At 54.3% G+C, this 22,590-nt stretch overlaps 1 protein-coding gene across 3 annotated transcripts in view; it reads right to left on the reverse strand.

The window, feature by feature from the left end:
• LOC116946687 (receptor-type tyrosine-protein phosphatase kappa-like) overlaps positions 1 to 17,028 on the reverse strand; it is a 181,240-nt gene extending 164,212 nt beyond the window's left edge. For 2 of the 3 annotated variants that reach the window (XM_032961899.2, XM_032961900.2), the window contains exon 1: positions 16,035 to 17,027. In XM_032961899.2, the coding sequence (XP_032817790.2) occupies positions 16,035 to 16,104 (70 nt within the window). In that variant the 5' untranslated portion in view covers positions 16,105 to 17,027. Of the gene's footprint in view, positions 1 to 16,034 lie in introns of all 3 variants that reach the window. The other variant, XM_032961896.2, reaches the window with a different exon arrangement.
• Positions 17,029 to 22,590: the final 5,562 nt, after the last annotated feature.

The raw sequence follows: 22,590 nt of genomic DNA on the forward strand, positions 1-22,590 counted from the left end.
ACCACCATGCGAGTCCTACTGAATGTAACATCAAGGGGTCATTGACGTCCCTTTTACAGCAGGCGTCGCACTATGACCTTGCCCTAAACCACGATGACGACAACAACAACAACCAACAACAAACAAATCCGATTTGTGGAGTGAGCGAAACAAAGGCACGCGTCATCTTCGGTCGCCGGTGGTGAAACGGAGCGGCGGGCGGGCCGCGTCTCCCCGCCGACGCGCAGCTGCCGGGGGCCCGACGGCTGGATGAGCATTCATCAGGAGCGGTGATTAAACGCATCGAGCGTGGCGCAGCGACGTGCCATCGACTGCCTATTTATGTTCAGTGCTGCGGAAATCAGGATAATGTATGTGTGCCCTACCCTGCCATTACAATCATTACATGTGAGCCCTGGGAGGTGCGCGCTACATAATGAGGCTGAAAACGCAGAGAGCCACCGGCAAAAAAAAATATCTCAAATAGAGGCCAACGTTGCCGCGGCCGTTCGCCCGCAAATGTGTCGATTATTCCCTCCATTAGGGCCGCCATCAGGGCGCAATCAATGGCGATGTATTTGGCAAAAACAAAAAAAAAGATCCACGGGTGAAAGAGCCATCAAACGCGAAACATCGGCGGGGCGCGCAAACACGGCCACCAAGCAGGGTCGCCGTCCCACTGATCGCAGCCCAGGGAAACCACCCGCACGCTCCAGCGGGTTTTGATCACTGTGACAGCGGCAGCGGCCCGGCCGTTTGTCAGAATATTCGGCATCAATACGCATCGCGCCACGTCACGCTCAACAAGGGAAACAAAGTGGCAGCTCCCCACGGCAGTCCCGGGCCCGGAACGCGCCGCGCCTGGCGACCCGCGGCGTGCGGAAGGGCGCCCCGCCAGCACCGCGGGGCCTCGTCGCGAGATGCCACGCTCACGCCTAGGGATCGATCTCTGTCGCTCACAGGTCAGCCCTGTTCGTTACGGCTGTTGCGGTGGTGTTCGCGGCTCTGCTGTTCGGCGCTCTGATGTCGTTTCGGTTTGGGTGTCGGTCAGCACGATGTCCGATGTTTCGCTTCACGGTACTGGGAGCCTGTATAGTTCCTGAAGAAGCTCCAAGCACGTTCAGCGAAACGTCAGACATTATGCCGAAGAAAACGTGGTACACCCAAAAACACATCATGGAGTTGTCCATTATGAAATAATTGTAAAACTTCATCGACCCCAAATTCAGTTTTTCTCTCTCTCTCTGTCTGTGTTGTCTCTATTCCACATCTATATCCACTTATCCGACTCTATTTCCCAAATGCCAGTTCCAGGAATGGATCTGTTGTTGTACAACTGAAGGCTTTGGTGGTTTGGGGCCACTCAACTTCTCAACTTGAACATGAGCTTCTTAGGAAGCCACCTTTGCCCTCCCGTGTCGCCCACTGCGCAACAAAGTGCTTCTGACTGCCGGCCCGGCCGTCAGTGTGAGTAGAAGAAAAGAACAACATTTAAAATTCGCTCCATCTCGACAAGGTCCAGAGGTGAGGATACAGAGAGCGCTGATATTTCAACAGAGCCTTCAGTAACTGGGAAGATCCTGTCACTTTGGACAGTACCATTACAGCCACGTTACACTTATAGAAATGTAAATGTACATATGTAGTCCAAGTCTGCATTTCAATTATCCTGTGAATGTTCGCTATCCCATAAATAGGACTCATTTGGGATGTTCTTATCTGTCTTGCCACCCACAGTGGAAAAAAGGTTGAACTTTTAAACGTAAATTTTATGAATCTAAAATACTTCAATAGAAAGAATCATTGTCGAGATGCGGTTAATATGGATGCCTTTAATGACTTCAATCAAGTGCTTGCTAACAGCACTTTCTCAATCAGCCAAGCAATCAGCTGTTAAATGCACCGAGGATGCAAGACCCATTACTCCGCATGGCAATCCCCTCCCCCACTTTCCCACACAAACCTCGCACCCTCCCCGTGCACCCAGCCCTCGCCTCTGTGACGCTGACACGGGCGGCGTGCGGTCAGCGCCTGGCTCATCGCGCGTCTCGTTGCGGGGAGGCCGGGAGGTGAATGCGACACAGAAGAGTCACCATGTTCCCTCGTTAGCCGTGGCTCTGCACGGACGCGAACTCTCTTTGGCCCTACGAGTGTAAACATATCGAATGGGGTCTTATTGAATTAAAATGGTGTCGAGCGCGTGTCACGGGTTCACGGTGTCGCGGCTCGTTTGGCGGAGCAGCGGAGAACCTGGGTTCAAATCTCGCCCAGAGTTCACTCAGCCCCTCGTCCCTCCCGTCGCCGCACGATCCAATTCACACCCTGAGCTTCCAGCTGCCCCTTCTGAAAGTGACTGTGCGTCTCGTCAGGTGCCGAGCTCATTACATACAGCAGGGATGTCGTCCTGGTGTTATGGTGAGCAGCGCACTGGACTTGCAATCCCGAGGGCACTGGTTAAATGTCATCTCTCCAGCAGTATAAATGGGTTCACCTCAGTTAGTACATCGGCAGGTCGCGTGTGGTGGGGTAAAGTGTGGGGACTCCCACTTCTTCGAAGACGTCTGGCCTGCATGGAAGGGTAGGCCAAATACCCTGTGAAGGGGCCCTCGAGACATCCCTTGGGTGGAGACCTGTACGCCAGCAGCGGCGTAAACAAGGTCGTTGTAGGGCTGCATCTCTAACGATTCTATGGAAGTTTGACTCCGGGTCTCCAACGCACCCCGCGGTGCTCCGGCAAATGTCCTGCGCCGTCACCACGTGACTGCGCATAGTGAGCGCCCCTCCCTCTATCAATCCCCCACTCACCCCCTCACCCAATCCTCCCTCTTCCCCACGGAGTGGGTTGTTCACGAAGTGCAAATTTGAAAAATTTGATTAAAACTCTCAATTACAGTTTTGCCAAAATTGAATGAGAGTTTTCCATTCTGAAATATAATGAATAATCAGAAATTTTCAGATGATAAATAAGCGGGTAAGGAGAGATGCAATCTTGGGATGATACGAAGAGACACAGAGAGGGACACGTGGATAGGAGAACACACGCAGCATGTTGATTGCCGAGTGGAGTGAGTGGGATTGCGAGGAGGGACGGCGGTCGAGACTAACAACGGAGCGGCAGGCAGGGGAGGGAACTCGCCCGAGAGGACGTCGCGGTCGAGTGACGAACTCGGCTCGCGTGCGGCCACAAGGTGGATTGTTACATCGCACGACTGTGAACAATGGAGACAAGCTCGAGGAGGCCTTCATCCAGCAGTGCACTGATCATGGCTGATGCTGTAGAAGTCACAATGATGTGAATAATCATCTCTATAAATAGCAGGACCGTGATGTCGCTGCTGGCCGGTGCTGGTGAGCCAGTCGACTTGTTGGAGTGAGCACGGCCCCCTGCACTCTCGTCAAACAAAACGACGCTGGCGAAATGCGGCAGCCCCCCATCGCTACCACGGAGAAAGGAAGCAGCGACCGCGTTTGATGCCACGGCGGACGGTGGCAGACAGCGCGGGGAGGGGTGGCGGGGCGACAGTTACACCTGCAAGGCGACAGTTACACCTGCAAGGCGACAGGGCGACAGTTGCACCTGCAGGGCGACAGTTACACCTGCAGGGCGACAGTTACACCTGCAAGGCGACAGGGCGACAGTTGCACCTGCAGGGCGACAGGGCGACAGTTGCACCTGCAGGGCGACAGGGCGACAGTTGCACCTGCAGGGCGACAGTTGCACCTGCAGGGCGACAGGGCGACAGTTGCACCTGCAGGGCGACAGTTACACCTGCAGGGCGACAGTTACACCTGCAAGGCGACAGGGCGACAGTTGCACCTGCAGGGCGACAGTTACACCTGCAGGGCGACAGGGCGACAGTTGCACCTGCAGGGCGACAGTTACACCTGCAGGGCGACAGTTACACCTGCAAGGCGACAGGGCGACAGTTACACCTGCAGGGCGACAGTTACACCTGCAGGGCGACAGGGCGACAGTTGCACCTGCAGGGCGACAGTTACACCTGCAGGGCGACAGGGCGACAGTTGCACCTGCAGGGCGACAGTTACACCTGCAGGGCGACAGTTACACCTGCAAGGCGACAGGGCGACAGTTACACCTGCAGGGCGACAGTTACACCTGCAAGGCGACAGGGCGACAGTTACACCTGCAGGGCGACAGTTACACCTGCAGGGCGACAGTTACACCTGCAAGGCGACAGGGCGACAGTTACACCTGCAGGGCGACAGGGCGACAGTTACACCTGCAAGGCGACAGTTACACCTGCAGGGCGACAGGGCGACAGTTACACCTGCAGGGCACGAGTGGGACGGCAACGCGGAGGGTGGAATACCCGGGCCCGCCCGCGGTCGGTCCCCATTGTGCTCGCACAGAACACGCGCACGGAGCACGGAGCACGGAGCACGTGCTCCGTGCTCCGTGCTTCCTCGAGAAGATTTCGCGCTTGTGGATGCGCGGGGTGAGAGGAGGTGAGGCACGCGGTCACACTCGCGGTGGGGAGGAATAAATAGTCGGCACGGAATTCACGACGAAGATTGATTCCTCCAGCCGTGTTGAGGATTAATATCCATGGCGCACAAAATTTGACCAATGTTGGAATCTTGCTGCTGTCACATCTGGGTGGAGCACTCGGCTCCTGGCTCACTGCACCTGACAGACTTCAACGTAAAGCAGTCAGGGCGATTGATGCTCCAGCACTCACTGATTCACTCCAGCCACTCGCTCGCCGGCGGTCAGCCGACAGTCGCCTCCTTATCACTCTTCTATCGCTTCTGTCATGGATGATGTTCCAACGATTTTCACTTATTTATTTCTCCTCCCATGTTGAGGACTCTGGACATTGGCGGTTTAACTTCATCCACACTGCAGGTCACAACAACTCACCCAATCACCACACTGCAGGTCACAACAACTCACCCACTCACCACACTGCAGGTCACAACAACTCACCCACTCACCACACTGCAGGTCACAACAACTCACCCACTCACCACACTGCAGGTCACAACAACTCACCCACTCACCACACTGCAGGCCACAACAACTCACCCACTCACCACACTGCAGGTCACAACAACTCACCCACTCACCACACTGCAGGTCACAACAACTCACCCACTCACCACACTGCAGGTCACAACAACTCACCCACTCACCACACTGCAGGTCACAACAACTCACCCACTCACCACACTGCAGGCCACAACAACTCACCCACTCACCACACTGCAGGTCACCTCACTTATTCCCTCGCACTGCTTCCACTTTGGAATTCCCTCTCCCATCGTCTCTTCCCCCCCAATATCTTATAACAATAACTTCACTCAAAAACACGAAACATGAACTTTCGTGTATTATACGTTCAAGGGCGCTATGTGATGCTGGCCGCTTGGCATTTTAAGCATTTAGGCCGAGCTCAGCAACCATGATAAAATAATATAGTGGTGTTCGTGCGAGAGGCTACGCAGGCATACCTCCCCACACCGCGTCGGTAGTGGGAGTTGTTCGACCATACTTCACCCCGCTGGTCAGGGCGGGTTGGTGGTGGGTGAGTGTGCACATCAACAATGGTAATATTTCAAACCAGCCTCCCAGAGGCGCTCCGCGCCGGTGCTTCGCCGCCGAGCGATAAATCAGAATATCGTAGCGCCGTAAAAACGGCGAGCTAAAAAATGGAGCTTATTTTCTTTGCGATATACGGGTTTGTTGCACGCGCGTGTTTTCTATGCCCCCTCCTCCGGAGGGCCGTGTCCCCTTCGTCCCCCTCCCTGCGTTTCGCGGCGCACCACAGCGGTGGCTGGGGTTGGTTCTGGTTCCAGGCAGGACGTGCGTGTGACAATATCGTGAACATCGTGCGATCCGCGGGGAGGGCCAGGTTAGAATAACAGCAGCAAGAATGCAGTCGGCCCAGCGTTCAGAGCGCCATCAGGTGGAGCTCATTCACCCCGGCGGTACCGAGGCAGCGGAAAGTCCATGTGGCTATGGCAGGGACCATTCTGTGGATAGTGTGCATGCAAAGATTCATGTCTGCGGTGATTGTAATAATTGTCACAGTTCAGGGTCACCATTGCGAGCGTGACGCTGATTCTATTTAACGATTCCCAACGAGGGTTGATGAGGTCAATGCGATTGCCCTGTCCGTCCGTCTCTGTAAGGGGGTCACGGTAACTCTTGTAAAGACGACACAATATAAACGTTATCTCATTATAAATGGATCTGCGTTACTCCACAAGCTGAGATAATTCCTGCCAGAAGCATGACACATAAATAAATAAGCATGATCATTTTAAAATTGATACACGGCTCAGGGAAACTTTCACATCAACAGCACTGCAGCACCATTTTTTTGTTATTATGATACAGGCATTTGGAGGCTTTCATCCAGCAGGGTAGCGACGAAGCACAGTGCACGGCTGTGCAAGTGGCGACGGTCAGCGGAGGGTTCTCTCCGGACTGATCTCGGGTCGGACCGTGAATTGTTAGGGACGATGTCCGACGTTTCACTGCGTGTGCTGGGAGCTTTCTTAGGAACCAAATATTTTGCTCATGATGCTCTCAGAACATCGGACATCGTGTGCCGCCGAACAACGCGCGGCACGACCCGAACACGGGCGGAGCAATGCAGCGCGGACTGTCACGACGCAGCCAGGGAGCAGGGGACGTACACCGAGGAGATGGAGCGATGAGATGAAAGCAGCAAGTTGCGCTCGTGCCGGGTGGGATTTTAGATCGCAACGATCGTGAAAGGTGGCGGTGACTTGGGGAGGCCTTCAACCAGCCGTGGATTGACCGTGGCCGTTGCTGACGATCGTTTGTTATGTATTTTCCACGACAGATCATTAATGTAAGCTTATGCGAGCGTCTAGGTCTCGATAAGTTAACTTAGCCCGCGTAACATAACGCACGCCGCAGATATGCGGGGCAATGCATCGCTCGTGTCTCGCACTCAGGGGAGCGGCGGCAGAGTGGTTTGCGCGCTGTCAATGAGTGCGATGCTGACGACCTGAGTTCAATTCTCAGCCATGGATAACATGAGTGGCCCACGTAGCATACAAACATTGCCTGGGCCTCCCCTATGTTGACTCAGCCTAAAATGTGTACTTGGAGTAGTGTGTAAAGACTGTACAAATGCAATCGGGTGCGGTGCTGACAACACCAGCACCTCGTGCACCGTGCCCACCTCAATAGGTGCTCGCGAACAGCATTTCGCCCTGGGGTCTGAATGGCTTTGCTCTTTGTATCGTACACAACACGTGTGTGTGCGAGCTGCCTGTCTACGCAATACCGCTTCCTTCTCCATCACAGGATATTGCTGCACACGTAGAGCATTGTCTAAGGTTTTGCAAATGCAGCCATCAACGATCCTGGAGTCTGCAAAATTACAATGTCCGTCATTGTTATTATTATTATAATAATCTGCATTAGAATGTTTAATACATTTTTCTCTACAGTTGCGCTGGGTAAAACCTCACGTCCACCGTGCCAACGTTTACCGCACTGATCGGCCGACACGGCACGGGCGTGCACATCGCATCCAGGATCCCTGGCACTCGCAATAAACACTGAGAACACAACAACAGCTGAGTCATGCCAGGCCACGCCACACCGCAACACGCCACGCTACGCCACACCACCACGCGTCAGGCCATATCACACCACGTCGAGCCGCGCGAAATAGTAAGTTATTTCACGACTCTTCTTCTCAATTAGCACGCTGTAAATTTCACTGACTGCATTGTCTCCTTATAAAGAATATATTATAATATCATTTTGAAAAAAATACATTTATTTAATCAATGCCTGCATGCTTCTCTGAAACGAAGTCACGAAACTTGTTTATGGGCCGGCTCGCCGCCTGAGGCTGCAATCAACAGCGCTGCTTCCCTGCTTAGCTTCGTGATTGCGGAGCCCCATGCGTCAAATCCGCCTAAGTGGAGCCACGGTGGAACCGCGCCACTGCCAGACGATCGTCCCTCTGGGGTGCCATCATCACCATCATCACCATCAGCCGTGATGATTCCACTTTTGGGGTGGAAGATGGCAGCCTTTCTCGTGGCGACCGAACGCCGACCAAAGCCATTCCCAGTCAGATCGGCGCCATGTCCACCCACTGCTGCGTGAAGGCGCTTGCGATCTGGGAACTTCAACGCGCGGCAGTCGATGAGGGACCCACACTTCATGCGCTAATTGACCCACTTACAGAAGCGTACGTTTCTCATTTCATGGATTTATACGTGGCAAATTTAGCTTCCGAAATGGAGCGTTGGCGTTGCTTTAAAAAGATTCACATTAAATTAACGTGCGCGGAAAGGGCGATAATTTAAACCCTAAAGTGTGTGGGCCACACGCGCCCTAAGTCGGGGCGCTGTGCTCCAGAGGCGCTGCGTGAGAAACCCACGCAGTCGGCAGTGGCGTGAGACGCAAGTCCATCTCGAGCGGTGCGTTATCATCGTCATCATCGTCATTACGCAACCGAGCAACTGGTAAAAAAACAAACCAGAGCTATTTATGTCCCGGGGAGACTTAAAGAGATCTTCCAAGATAGCAGTTGTAAGACGATCTTGAGAAAACCAGTACAGGTAGCACCTCTCCCAAGGCCCACACGGGCTCTTTTCACGACACGAGGAGTTAACCGGCCGCACTGGGGCCATGGTTTTGAAGGCAGGGAAGCGCCAGCGGCTTTCCTGGACAATTCCACAATCAGTGGTAGCAGGCAGAGTACACGGGTTGTGAGCTGGCTCACCCAGGTACACGGGTTGTGAGCTGGCTTACCCAGGTGCACGGGTTGTGAGCTGGCTTACCCAGGTACACGGGTTGTGAGCTGGCTTGCCCAGGTACACGGGTTGTGAGCTGGCTCACCCAGGTACACGGGTTGTGAGCTGGCTTACCCAGGTGCACGGGTTGTGAGCTGGCTTACCCAGGTACACGGGTTGTGAGCTGGCTTACCCAGGTACACGGGTTGTGAGCTGGCTCACCCAGGTACACGGGTTGTGAGCTGGCTTACCCAGGTACACGGGTTGTGAGCTGGCTTACCCAGGTACACGGGTTGTGAGCTGGCTTACCCAGGTACACGGGTTGTGAGCTGGCTTACCCAGGTACACGGGTTGTGAGCTGGCTTACCCAGGTACACGGGTTGTGAGCTGGCTTACCCAGGTACACGGGTTGTGAGCTGGCTCACCCAGGTACACGGGTTGTGAGCTGGCTTACCCAGGTACACGGGTTGTGAGCTGGCTTAGCCATGTATAATGGCGTTGTCTTTCACCGCCACAATGGCTACACAATCATCGTAATTTACGATTGTAAAATGATGATCTGCTCATTTGTTGTCACTGATGTAACGTGTCAGTGAAATTGCCCTTCTCGCAACCCCACCACGGCGCATGCGTTTGTATTTGCCAATCATCAGGAGTGTGAAATTGGTAACAAAAAATGAATTCAAGAGAAAAATAATTGCTTGCGAGGAAGGGAGTTTGAGAATCCCCGGGTTAACCCCAGCCTGATGGTTCGCTAATTAAGATACGCTGCAGAGGATGCTGTCAGGCACCGTTCCCGTCAGACACGCAGCCATGACATCTCACTCCAGGGCTTCCCACACCCTCGTCTCCGCCTCCCCTTCTCTACCACCCTCGCCTCCACAAGAGCGCCGTTGAATTGAAACTTCCCTCTCAAACCCCGGCAGAAGCCGCACCTCAGATTAGCACGCTTGGCTAAGTACGGTGCAAAAGAAGTTTACCACGAAGACATGCAAGCGCGTATGCGGTTCATGACTTCCGTGGGCGAATGCAGATAGCCGAGTGAGGGCGAGCGAAGCGACATCGTCGCCACTCTCGCCGGGGGCTCCGCGAGCCCCCCCGCGCGCTCTCCCCGCACACCTCTCCACGCGAACTCGCGGGGACGTCCCCGGAGGTCGCGGGCCGGCAGCTTCGGGGACGCGCTGACGGCTCATTACCGACGGCGCCCGGAGGACGCGACGTCTCGGCAGCGTGCGAGGGGTGGAAGCGCGTTAATTGCGTTTCAAGCGCTGCGCTCCGTAAGAAGGAAGTCGCGCGGAGTGGCAGCGTGCCCCAGGTCCCCGCCTCGCCAAGGGAATTATTCTGTCGTGTACAGCGGCTGGCCGGGTGGCAGGCGGCTAACTGGCAATTGACCCCGTGTCGGTGCGGGCGATTGCGACGCGTCGGCTTTAAAGAGACGTTCGGTAGCGGCGGGCGGCGAGTTGGCAGGCGAGGCTGCGTGGTGGGAAGTCGCCAAACTATAACACGACCTCCAGGAGAAGCTGCTCGACGAATTTTAAAATAATGAACATCGCCTTCCCTCGCTCTTCTTAAGTGAAGGCCGCGGGCTGCCAAAATCCTCCCACTTATTTGTAACAGTCAAAACAAACGCGGCGCGTAGAAATACCGCGTCTCCACGCCAGCCCACCGGCCCCACAACTCATTGGTGTCTTGGTGGGCAGCCTTGCCCAGTCGCGCTTTCAGCGAGCAGAGACTCGCCGGCTACGAGTCGTAGGAAGAGGATACAAACATTCAAGCGATGCGTTTGTTTCTAATAATTGAGGTAACAACTTAATGATGATGACGATCGCAAGCTGTAATCTCCCTGACACCGCCCGTGCCCCTCCCGAGAGGCGCGTGCGTGCCATTGAGCGCGCGGGTGGGAGCGCGTCCCGGGCTATTTCCCAAATTCCCAGAGCGGTGTCGAGGAAGGGGAAGGTCGGATCACTTGGCCGGACAGCGGAGCCCACCAAGCCCTCCCTCCCTGCCTCGCTTCCTGCTTTCCTCCCTCATTCTCTTCCTCCCTCCTCTACTGCGGCTCCCTCTCCATAAACTCCCTCCCTCCATTACCCCTTCCCTCCTTTCTGCCTCATTCCCTTCTCCCGTCATTCCTTCCCAGCTTTCCTTTCTCCCTGAGCCATGCCTCTCACCACCTCGCCCTACCCCTCGAATGTACCCTACTGTGCGTCTCTCTCTGCGTCGCAAACGAAGTTTACATTTGGTCTGCACACAGCGCATCTATTCACACAAGTGGGGGCTATTGTGCAGTCACTGTTTGTGTGACTCCCCTCCCCCTGTAAGCGACGCATCTGAAATCGGGCACCGAGTTCACGATGAGTGCCCGCTGGGGTGGGGGGGGAGGGGCGCACGCTTGCCCACAGCTTCACAGTCGCGCCCTGCACCCTTTACGGAGGGTTTCAAAAACAAACAAAAAAGCAACAAACAATCCCGCAACGCCCACGGAATTGCATTCACTGCGAGCGCAGCGGAGCTCTGCTGGTCACGAGCAGAAGCGAGACGCGCGCAGTCTCCTCCTCGCCCTCGGTCTCCTGGCCCCAGGTCCGAAACGAGGCTGGTGGGGAGCGAATCCTCTCTTGCGAAGGAGGACTCGCTACAGGGACGCGCGTGCCCACGTGTCGCACTTCTACGAACAGCTTATTGGGTGCACTATGGAATTAAATTGAAGTTCGCGAGAGTCAACGTGGCTCAGCTACTCTTTACGGTAATGAGCCCAGTGGTGGAGATTCCACGACTCGATGGCAGTTGGACCAAATAGTCTCTGCTGCTGCTGCTCTCTCACAAACTACTACATCACTTTTATTTTATATTTATATTGACGACCATTCCGGGGTGACTGGCGGTGAAAAACGCTAACCACGATTTCAACTCCTATCCATCCGATGATTGCAAACCACGTGCTCTATTCACTGCGCCGCTCGGCTGGATATGTGGTTATAGGTTTAGAGGTTAAAATCAGTCAACAACACTATTTAAAAATGAGCGCACCGGGACTGTCACGGGTTTGGGCTAAGACGCGTTGCTTTTTTTTAGCAACGCGCACGCCTCCCTCCAACGAATGACCCACACGTGGGCATTACGCTTGTGCGTACGGGAGTACGCAGTGGGACCTATTCGCGTCTGTTCAGGTCAACTCCATGTTTGCGTACCGTCTCTGACAACATATTCACCAGGGCTCCGTGTCGTGTTGGGAGCCCATGTTTGCACAAACGCTGGGCTAGCGCGACGTTGTTTTGTTTTACAGAATGCATGACCAGCAGAACAGTCAAAAGTGCAAAGCGGATTGTTCCTCTAGATGTTTCGCGGACGAAGCAAAACATTTGACCTTCGGAATAAAAAAGCCCCCCCCCCCTCCACCATCCCCAACCTTGTGGACCGCTACAAATTTCCTGCCAATGTTTGGGAGAGCCGCTTGTAAACACCATTGTGTGTGTATGTGTGGCTTGGGACACTCAGTGCCGCCACGCGATGAATGGGACCCCTGTGACCGCGTGCGCCCGCAGCTGATGTCGAACTGAGATGTAAATGCAGATTTTGTCAACTCTGAAGATGGCACCGAAAATAACAATGGCCCCTCCTCCTGTGGAACGACTGCAGCCTGTCGGAGAGAAACAGCAGCGGATTCGCCATAGCCTTGCGCTGTAAAAATGGTCGCGTGAAGACCAAACGTTTTACACTCATTATAATTTTTACGCATGGCGCTTGCGCAGGGGACACGGGTAATCACTTAGTTGTGTGTGCGCTGCATACACAGGTGCCAATTTCAGTCTGAGTGAACCTAAAATAATCCAAATCCAGATTCACATTCTACATGGCTACTGGTGGCATTGAACCTAGATAGAACAAGGTATAGTGTACACTCATAATATCGTTTTTTTGTGTTAAACTATAGTGTACACTCTCCATTATGCAACCACTGCCCTGTACACATACACAAATACCTGTTGTATTTATGTTTTATTTGTGTCTATTCCAATGAAGTGTAAGGCACAGAAACACTCTCCCACACATCAGCAGTCACCATGCACCATTGAGGCTTATGATGCTTGTGTCAGGCTAAGTGCACTTTGAGGCCGTCACTTGAAGTGTGAAAGGCTCGCTGCTGGTACAGAAAGTCACGAGGCAGACCCAGGTGCAATGGGTTATCTGCAGTGCCAGGCTGGGTGCATGAGATCACGGCCCCAGGTGCTATGACGGAAGACAGGTGTGTAGATGCGCCACCACCTGTGCTCCCTGCAGTGCCACGTGGCTGTGTTTAATCCGTCCGGCGCTCCACTCGACGTTGTGAATAAACACAACGATCCCTTGTATAGGCTGACAGCCTGTTGCGGCCAGTGCTGTTAGCGAGCACCTATTAAGGCCGGCACGGCACACAAGGGGGTGTGAGTCCAGAATCACGCCAGGCCGCCTTGATATCCCAAGTAGCGATGTTTACACACCGCACCAGGTACTCATTTGAGGCTGCGTCGGCCTAGGGTAGTCCCAGGAGCGAAGATGATCGTCACTGGTGTTGGCAATCAGTGTGAATCGAACCCGGGTAACCCGGTTTGTTATGCAGCGCGGTAACCACTGCGCCACCGCTCCCCGCTTATACTGAAGGCTGGAAACATTACACACATGCGGGGTGCTGGATACATTGGAAATACCCAAATCCTCAACACATGGAATCAGGAATGCAGTGCGATTGTGTGCTGATGTGAGAACAGTTGCAACACGTGCGTAAGTTTGTGTGGACCAATAGTCGACTCCGCCAGCAACTCTCTCGTGGCATTAGCGTCACACTCAGCAGGAGGCGACCGAGTTGGTTCACCGCTGGTGGTGATCAACGTGACGAGTTCAGGGGCTTGAAGCGGAGATGCACAACGCCTTGAAACCAACCCTGCGCTGTGAGCGACACCGAACGCTCTCCTTGGTTGTGAAAACAATTGTTGTCAGACGTTTCGAGTGTTAAGCTTCGAGACAGCTATGCACACGTACAGCCCTTTGTCAATCCACACTGCTGGACGATGGCCTCGGCACACTGTGTGGTAGTACAGGGATACAATATTTAACCACACTCACCACGCTGGTCAGTGTGCTGCTTGGTGAAGCCGGGGAGCAGTGAGAAGTGGGAGAGTCGGACTCAAGTTCAACACTGCCAAAACTTTAGCCCCCGAGCCCTTCGAGAACATCATTAGTTTACATCGGTCACTCTCCAAGTCACGGTCGTTAATAGGCGCACTGTGTACAGCAGCGGCGCGCGTGCGCTTCATCATCGCGAGTGGCAGTGGCGATAACTCACGAGTCGCATCAACCTTGCCGAGGTGGCGCTCAGCGGGGCCGCGGATCAGCGAGGCCGCGGCCCGCCCGGCTCGACCGCTCGCCGGCAGATCGTCCATCACCCCTCCCGCGCCTCCCAATCAATAGCCGACGACTCATTAGCAGCGGCTCGCCCTGCGTGTGGCGTGCTCACGGCGCCTGCTCGGCTCTGAGCTGCTGGATGCCCCTCGCCAGCCCCCCCCCCCACTTCTTCCCAACCGCGACCTTCATCGTGATCATCCGCCATGGTCAATCGACTTCTGAATGATGGCCGAACCCTAACCCCCTCCCAAGCTGCCACCACTGTGACCCCAATGAGACTCCAGAACACCCCTTCGCTAAACCCCTCCGCATGGGAGCCGGGGATTGATTTTGTTTTCTCCACTGGTAGATTTAAACGATAGCAGCTGGCACGTGACTCCGTAGCCAGAGTTAATAGCGAGTTGTATACTAGATGCGGTGTGCCAGGTGCGGATATCGAAACAAAACTCCGCATGAATGAACTAAGCCCTGAGCGTGTCACAGACTTGCTACAGTGAGCGAAACCACGCATGGACACAAGAGGGTGAACGTGAACTCTCCAGGGTGAAAGTGAACTCTCCAGGGTGAACGTGAACTCTCCAGGGTGAACGTGAGCTCTCCAGGGTGAACGTGAACTCTCCAGGGTGAACGTGAACTCTCCAGGGTGAACGTGAGCTCTCCAGGGTGAACGTGAACTCTCCAGGGTGAACGTGAGCTCTCCAGAGTGAACATGAGCTCTCCAGGGTGAAAGTGAACTCTCCAGGGTGAACGTGAGCTCTCCAGAGTGAACGTGAGCTCTCCAGGGTGAACGTGAGCTCTCCAGGGTGAACGTGAACTCTCCAGGGTGAACGTGAACTCTCCATGGAGCTACGGCCATGAGGGGGATGAGGGGCTGCCCCATCCGTTTCTAAATGATCATCGTCAGGTCCATAGAGGGTGGTGCTAGGATGGTGCAAGGGTGGTGCGGGGAAGTGTAGGCTGTGTGTAGGCTGTGTGTGGGCTGTGTGTAGGCTGTGTGTGGGCTGTGTGTAGGCTGTGTGTAGGCTGTGTGTAGGCTCTGTGTGTAGGCTGTGTGTAGGCTCTGTGTGGACTGTGTGTGGACTGTGTGTAGGCTGTGTGTAGGCTGTGTGTAGGCTGTGTGTAGGCTGTGTGTGGACTGTGTGTAGGCTGTGTGTAGGCTGTGTGTAGGCTGTGTGTAGGCTCTGTGTGGACTGTGTGTAGGCTGTGTATAGGCTGTGTGTAGGCTGTGTGTGGACTGTGTGTAGGCTGTGTGTGGACTGTGTGTAGGCTGTGTGTAGGCTGTGTGTAGGCTGTGTGTGGACTGTGTGTAGGCTGTGTGTGGACTGTGTGTAGGCTGTGTGTAGGCTGTGTGTAGGCTGTGTGTGGACTGTGTGTAGGCTGTGTGTGGACTGTGTGTAGACTGTGTGTAGACTGTGTGTAGACTGTGTGTAGGCTGTGTGTAGGCTGTGTGTGGACTGTGTGTGGACTATGTGTAGACTGTGTGTAGGCTGTGTGTAGGCTGTGTGTAGGCTGTGTGTGGACTGTGTGTAGGCTGTGTGTAGGCTGTGTGTAGGCTGTGTGTAGACTGTGTTTAGACTGTGTGTAGGCTGTGTGTAGACTGTGTGTAGGCTGTGTGTAGACTGTGTGTAGACTGTGTGTAGAGCACGGGAATCCGCGCTCCACACGCGCAGATCGCGCCCTTACTCACTCTACTGGGCACTAAGCACTCGGTTAAAGTTTGTTTAACATCGACTGCCTCGTGCCCCCCCCCTCAGTCCTTTAGAAACGTGACACAGTGTCACGTCGCGGAGCCTACAACACCCACGCTCCGATATCGCGTCAAGTTTCCTTGGGCGCATTACGCATTGACTAGAGGTGCGCCTCGAGTCCGTACACTTTGATGATGGTGGTGATGGTGATGATGACATTATGTATTCCGCCCTGCTTACCTCCCGCGTGCGAGATGACCGAAGAAGTGAGCGCCAACACAACGGCCAGGAGCACCAAGCGCCTCTTCATCTTCAGCCGGTTCCGATCGCCAAATCAGCACGAGGGACTCCTACACGGCGAGAGACGCGCGACTTTGCTGGACCACGGAACGCGAGAGCCACGGGGAGGGGGGGGGGAGTTGAGGCTGCGTGGCCGTGCCGGCTGCGTCGCATTGACGCCTCCTCGCTCTCGCTTCCTCGCCCGCAGACTCTGGCAGCCTCCGAGTGAACAGTCACAACGAGTGGCGGCGCTTCCTGCTGCTGCTGAGCTAAGCTGCCACCCGCCCCTGTTCACGTCCCGTCCCAGCGCCGCCTCTGTCTGCCCGAGCTGACACGGGGCTGGAGTTTTCAGCTTTGGATCCCACCAGCTCCGCCTCTGCTCTCCCTCTCTCGCTCTCTCTCTTTGCATTTCACGCTGCCACTTGAGTCATCAACCGCGTCCCTGCGCCAGCGTCGCCGAGTCCGTGGGCGGTGCTGCTGGGGGCGCAGGCGCCGTGTGTCGCTACTCCATGGCGAGGACTCCTGCGACCCAGGGACTCGGCCTCCCGAGCAGAGCAGACGTGGGACACGGTCCCAGGAAGGGTCTACAAGAGAGAGAGAGAGACAGCAGAGAGGGAGCAGACGTGGGACACGGTCCCAGGGAGGGTCTACGAGAGAGAGAGACAGCAGAGAGGGAGCAGACGTGGGATACGGTCCCAGGGAGGGTCTACAAGAGAGAGAGAGAGAGACAGCAGAGAGGGAGCAGACGTGGGACACGGTCCCAGGGAGGGTCTACGAGAGAGAGAGACAGCAGAGAGGGAGCAGACGTGGGACACGGTCCCAGGGAGGGTCTACGAGAGAGAGAAAGACAGCAGAGAGGGAGCAGACGTGGCGGCGCAATACCCCCAAGGGACTCGTGATTTCTCTCAATGCAGAGTAGCAAATTGGTGCTCACCGAAGCCGTGCGAGGTGAAGAGCCGTTCCCTGTGGAGGGGGGGGGGGGGGGGTGATGCACCGAGACACGCGGTGGGGGGAAACGCGTGGCGGTGGCAGTGGCGGTGTCGCTCTCTCCTCTCTGCGATCGAAACACCGCGCTCCACGTGGCCCGGCCATGGAGCGTGGACGCGACACCGCGAGGCAGATTAGAGGCGCGGTGCGACGCTGATGTCGAGCAATTACAGATACGGGAAGAAGCGCTCTCCCACGAGATCCCGGCAGTGAAATCGGCAGCGAAAGAAGAGAGAGAGGCGGAGAGGAGAGAGAACGCGAGAGAAGTGCTGGGCAGGAGTTAGGGCAGCGGCGGTGGCGGGGAGGGATGGAGCGGACCCCGGTCTCGGTCCCCACGCCCGTGCTGCTCGGATACCCCTCCAGCGCTGTCACCAGTCCGCGAAAGCCTACCAGCGCATACACGCGTTATATTTCATTAACCACATCAACAACAGAAAATGCGTACTATATTATATATGTTTACATTTACACGTGCGGTTGTAGCTATGCACGTTTGAAAACCAGCACTCTGGAGGCGAGAGTTGCTGGATTACCGCATAATTGTCGTGAAACTCCATTCCATTGGGCGTGGAGAATTTGCTATACGCTGTCTCGCCAGGAGACGGCAGTTCGGCACCTGGACTAATCACCATCTGTTTCCATCTGTGCAGGGATAAAGCGTTGCGCCCTCGCACGCATGGATTTTCTCTAAGAGATGCCTCGTGTACCCCCGACAGGTGTCTCACGTAGCCCCAGGGGCTAGCTTAGCCCCCTGGTCGGGAGCCCCGACTCTAGCAGCGTGTCGTGTCGCGGTCTCGATGTGCCGCCTCACGCTGCCGCCGCTGTTTCATTTAAACGCTCAGAGAAGGGGGCATTTTCCACGCTCTCAGCGAGAAATGTGAACACGTGAACGTCTCAATAATTTCATTTCAGAAGAAAACCATTAGCGCGTCTTAAATAATTCACCGACTTATTTTTCTCATCAGAGTGAAAAATTATTTCAACTCTTTTTGGTTTGTGTGTGTATGTGTGTGCGACTCTGTGCATGTCGGTGTGTGAGTGTGCGACTCTGTGTATGTCGGTGTGTGTGCGACTATGTGTATGTCGGTGTGTATGTCGGTGTGTGTGCGACTCTGCGTATGTCGGTGTGTGAGTGTGTGCGACTATGTGTATGTCGGTGTGTGTGCGACTCTGTGTATGTCGGTGTGTGTGTGTGTGTGCGACTCTGTGCATGTCGATGTGTGACTCTGTGTATGTCAGTGTGTCTGTGTGACTCTGTGTATGTCGGTGTGTGTGTGACTTTGTGTATGTCGGTGTGTGTGTGCGACTATGTGTATGTCAGTGTGTGTGTGTGTGACTTTGTGTATGTCGGTGTGTGTGTGTATGTGCGATTTTGGCACAGTAGGGGGCACAGGTGATGCATCAGCCAGTCATCTCGGTCAGTCGACCCTTGGCATCTGGGTCTGCCCAGTGACCTCGTGCCAGCGGGCGTTCGACACTTCACGTGGCGTCAAGGTGCACATGGCCTGGCACAAGCGCCGTGGTGACATCACCGCCACTTAGTGGCGAATGGCAGTTGTTGTTTGTTGTTTGTCGGTGTGTGTTTGCGCGTTCACACAAAACACGAAACGCGCGTGAATATTCAGCTTTCGCTGTAATTAATCGCAGGTGCGGTAAAATACCACGTTTATTGAGATGTCTTAAAGCCACGTCAAAAATACGTAGAAAAATAAGTTTTCGCGTGCGGATAACCACCGTGCATACACTGACATTAACAGCACGACAAATGCAAGGCTGATGAAATGACGCCGCGACCTTTGCGCCCGTAAGCAAATGTGCGGCGCGCAACCGATCCCTCAAGACTCGAACGTCGCTGCCATTTGCTTCCCGAGGGCTTGGGCCACGTTTCAACCCCCGTCAGCTACCGGCGCGGCATCAATCACCGCTAATCTGGTGTGGGGCCTTCCGGTGCCCTCCTCTCACACGCGTCAAACAAAGCTCGCAAAAAGGCACGGCTTTATCGAGAAGCGGAAAGTGCGCAACGAAGTGTGGAGTGAGGCACGCGTGGAATTGCAATGAGAGACGGAGAGAGTGGACAAACGCATGTTTATGTCATTGTTCAAGCTGTTACGAAAAGTACGTGGGGTTGGGAAGGACAAGTCGTGGCTAGAAGGTTTGGTGACGGATGGTCAAGAATACTAATGGAGTGGCAGCCAAGGAACGGAACGCATTCGCTAGCACGTCCACCACAGAGAGTGATTTAGTCTGCATGCAGGTGCTGCGGTGAATTGTGACATCGCAGGATGGCGAAACATGGCAGCGGCTTGAAGGATATCTCTATCCAGCAGTAGATTGATCATGACGAATTATGATGTATGTGTTTTGTCACTGCACTCTGGCTTCCTCCCAGAAGACACAAATAAAACATGCCGGCTCAAAAGTAAATTTGCCAAACATCCCAGGCAGGATTTTCGCAGTCTTGAAGTGTCGGTGCTGCCTTTTTTGGCTGGGATTTCAAACTGAGCGCTTAATAAGCTGCGAAGTGTGATTGAGACGATGTGTCACCGTTACGAGACAGCTGGGGAACAGTGCAAGAGACATTCACGTGTCGGGAAACACAACGTGTAGAGGGAGCACACAGCCCCGAGTGTAAAATAACGCACTGCAGCAAATATGCCAGTAACGTTGATTCGTGCAGAGAAAGCCTCAAAATGAGTCTCAGGTCTCTTTTCAGGAAGCTGCTGCTTCAGGAGTGCCATTAGAACCGTCGATGTGCCCGCTTTGGTAAGCACACACCTCATGATTTGAATGGGCCTGCCAAGGCCAGTGTGCACACTTAAAACCGGTCCCACCTCGGCACCTGCGAGCTCTGTAGAGGACGCAGTGCCCGTGCTCACCGCCGCCGAGCTCACGTCGCACTGCCAACAATGCAGCGGCGGGAGAGACGTCCTCTTCATCCAGCAGTGGATAGATCATGGCTGATGATATTCGTGTCGGAGAAGGCGGGTGTCAATACGTGGTGTTATATATATAAAATACGTGGTGTTATATAGGTAAAAATATATGACTCGTAATATCACGTGTCACCTTCTCAGACCGATTCGAATCAAAAGGAGCACTTTCAAAAGCAGGGCCACACATTCAAACTACTTCTTGGTCACTTCCTTTTTAAAGCAATTAAAATAACGAACTTCCGTTTAGTATCTGCATCGTTGAGTCCATCAGCCTGTCGGCCTTGCACACTCACGTATTGAAACACACGAACTCCCCACCGCTTTCGCCATTCTACGGGTCATCAACATCCCAGCTGAACAAACACTGCTGCCGACTGAGCAGATGATCGCGCTAATAAGTAGCCTCTCTCGTTTGCAAGGAGCGTTCTGCTTCCCACCTGAGCAAGGGGATACAGAGCGAGACGCGCCCGCCGCTCTGTACACTCCTTTCTTTGTACAAAGTTGGGCACGGGGCCTTGGGCGAGCCCCCCCCCTCCCCCCGTGTTGAGGAGTTCGTGAGAGCGCCTCTCCCCAAACATCCGGAGCGGTGATGAGTATCCGCGATGCTTAGGCGCAAAGATAACGTGTTGTCGAAGTAGTAATAATAATAATAAACGGATACATAAATAACGTGACAACCCAGGGCTGTGGCTGGCTGCAATGCGAGTCTTCCCTCTGGTGGAACTCGCGGCGCTGCGCAATGAAATCCACGGAGCGCAGTGACGATGGCTGCCCGCGTCTCCCCGAGTCCACGAGCACAGAGCAGCCAGCTCGCTTTCCGGTAACCACCAGAGGTGGCATCACTTTGAGTGACTCCAATTTATTTGTGCGGCCAATGCGAGTGAAATATGTGACAACCAATCTTGAAAGGAGTGTGAGTTATCAAGTACAGTTACGCTCTCAATCGTCGTATAAGCAAATCGGCACAACAAGACGTGTGCTACCTTAGGTGGTAACGACATTTGTTCTGGCCCATGGACTGTGAGGGCACTGTCGTGGCTTTCGAGTGTGGAAGCGGAGCACCCGCACCAGGGCCCACACGCTGAGCTGTAGAGCGGATAAATCACCCCATGTAATTTCCTGCACCAGGACCCGTGCCAACCGCGAGACGCATATTCACATAGAGACCCACAGACTCACACATAGACCCATAGACTCACGTAGAGACCCATAGACTCACACAGAGACCTATATACAGTACTCGCATAGAGACCCTCAGACTCACATAGAGACCCATAGACTCACACAGGCCGTCTCTGCTGGGTAAGTGACGCTTCTCCCTCCTCCGTGGTCCCAAAGACTCCAAGAACGACTTCCCCTGCACGAGTCGATCTACAAACTCATTCCGCGCTCTCGTGGATAATTCTGAGCGATAGAGTAATTAAACATACACACACACACGGTTTATTTTCCTCAATATGAATACACGTGTGTTTAGTCTACTCACCTACTGCCTTCTATACGTATGCTATCCGGAAGAATGTATTTAAGAAGGAAGCAAGCGATGGAATGATTTTAAAATGTTGGGACTCATCAGCAGAATGAGGCTTGTTAAACATGTGCTGACGTCTTCTTCTTTCTAACGGCTGATGTAGATGCAGAGTAGCATCTATAATTTCACATTCAGGTGGTCAAGTCAGATAACCGCATCAGCTTACCGCAATCCACTCTCAGATCTCGTGGTGTGGTCGTAAGAACGCGTGGCTGTCAATGGGAAGGTGTTGGGTTGGAATCCCATTCAAGGTTCGAATCAGCAGCCCATCAACTCTCCAGGGATGATCACGTGAGTGCTGTCTCCTCCAACTCAGAAACCGGCCCGTCATAAAAACGTGGAATTTTCAGCATTCGCCTTGGAAGGAAGTAAGCGCCACCTCACGCTCACCTGAGCTGAAACTCACTTTGACCTGATTCAGTCGGAGAAAAAAAACCTAAACAATAGAATTCCAGTCGAGTCAATGTTCAACTATCATTGTAAGGTGCTAACCTTCGGCGTATAGAGCAAGACATAGGGTCGACGGCAGCACCAAGGGTCTGGTGGAATCGAATCCTAAAAGCGCTTTTTCGCAGACCTCGCGCGGGAGGCCGTCACTTCGATAAATATCGCGGGCAAGAGTTGAAGTCGATAGATCCAGGGGAACACATCCCCCCACGGATGGGCAGACTTCCCCTCCTTCTGTCTGCGAACAAAACGCAACACGTGGAGCACGCGGGGGGAAGCCAGCAGGGAGGCGGTCCTGACGAGCAGTCAGCAATACCGAGAACGCCGGCTCGGCCGCGCTCCGATGTGTTAGCAAATAAAACCTCGCCTCGCCACTCGCGAATGTCCCAACCCCTGGCGTGCGCTTGCGTGTGAACAAACATTCTGGCGTTCTGGGCCGCACCGCCTCCATGCTCGCTCGACCACCCTGTTCAGTAATTAAGGCTCTCTGCCGCATTCATTTTCGCCACGGAGAGAGAGAGAGAGAAGGCGCGCCTCGTTATCTTGTCCCCGTCTTGTAGAGTTACCGCTACACCCGTCGATGATCGCGGTGCTAATGCGTCGCTATGGTATATGCTAG

The sequence above is a fragment of the Petromyzon marinus genome, chromosome 27 (genome assembly GCF_048934315.1).
Source record: "Petromyzon marinus isolate PM22_M1 ecotype Great Lakes invasive population chromosome 27, UKy_Petmar_22M1.pri1.0, whole genome shotgun sequence".
Taxonomy (NCBI): Eukaryota; Metazoa; Chordata; class Hyperoartia; order Petromyzontiformes; family Petromyzontidae; genus Petromyzon; species Petromyzon marinus.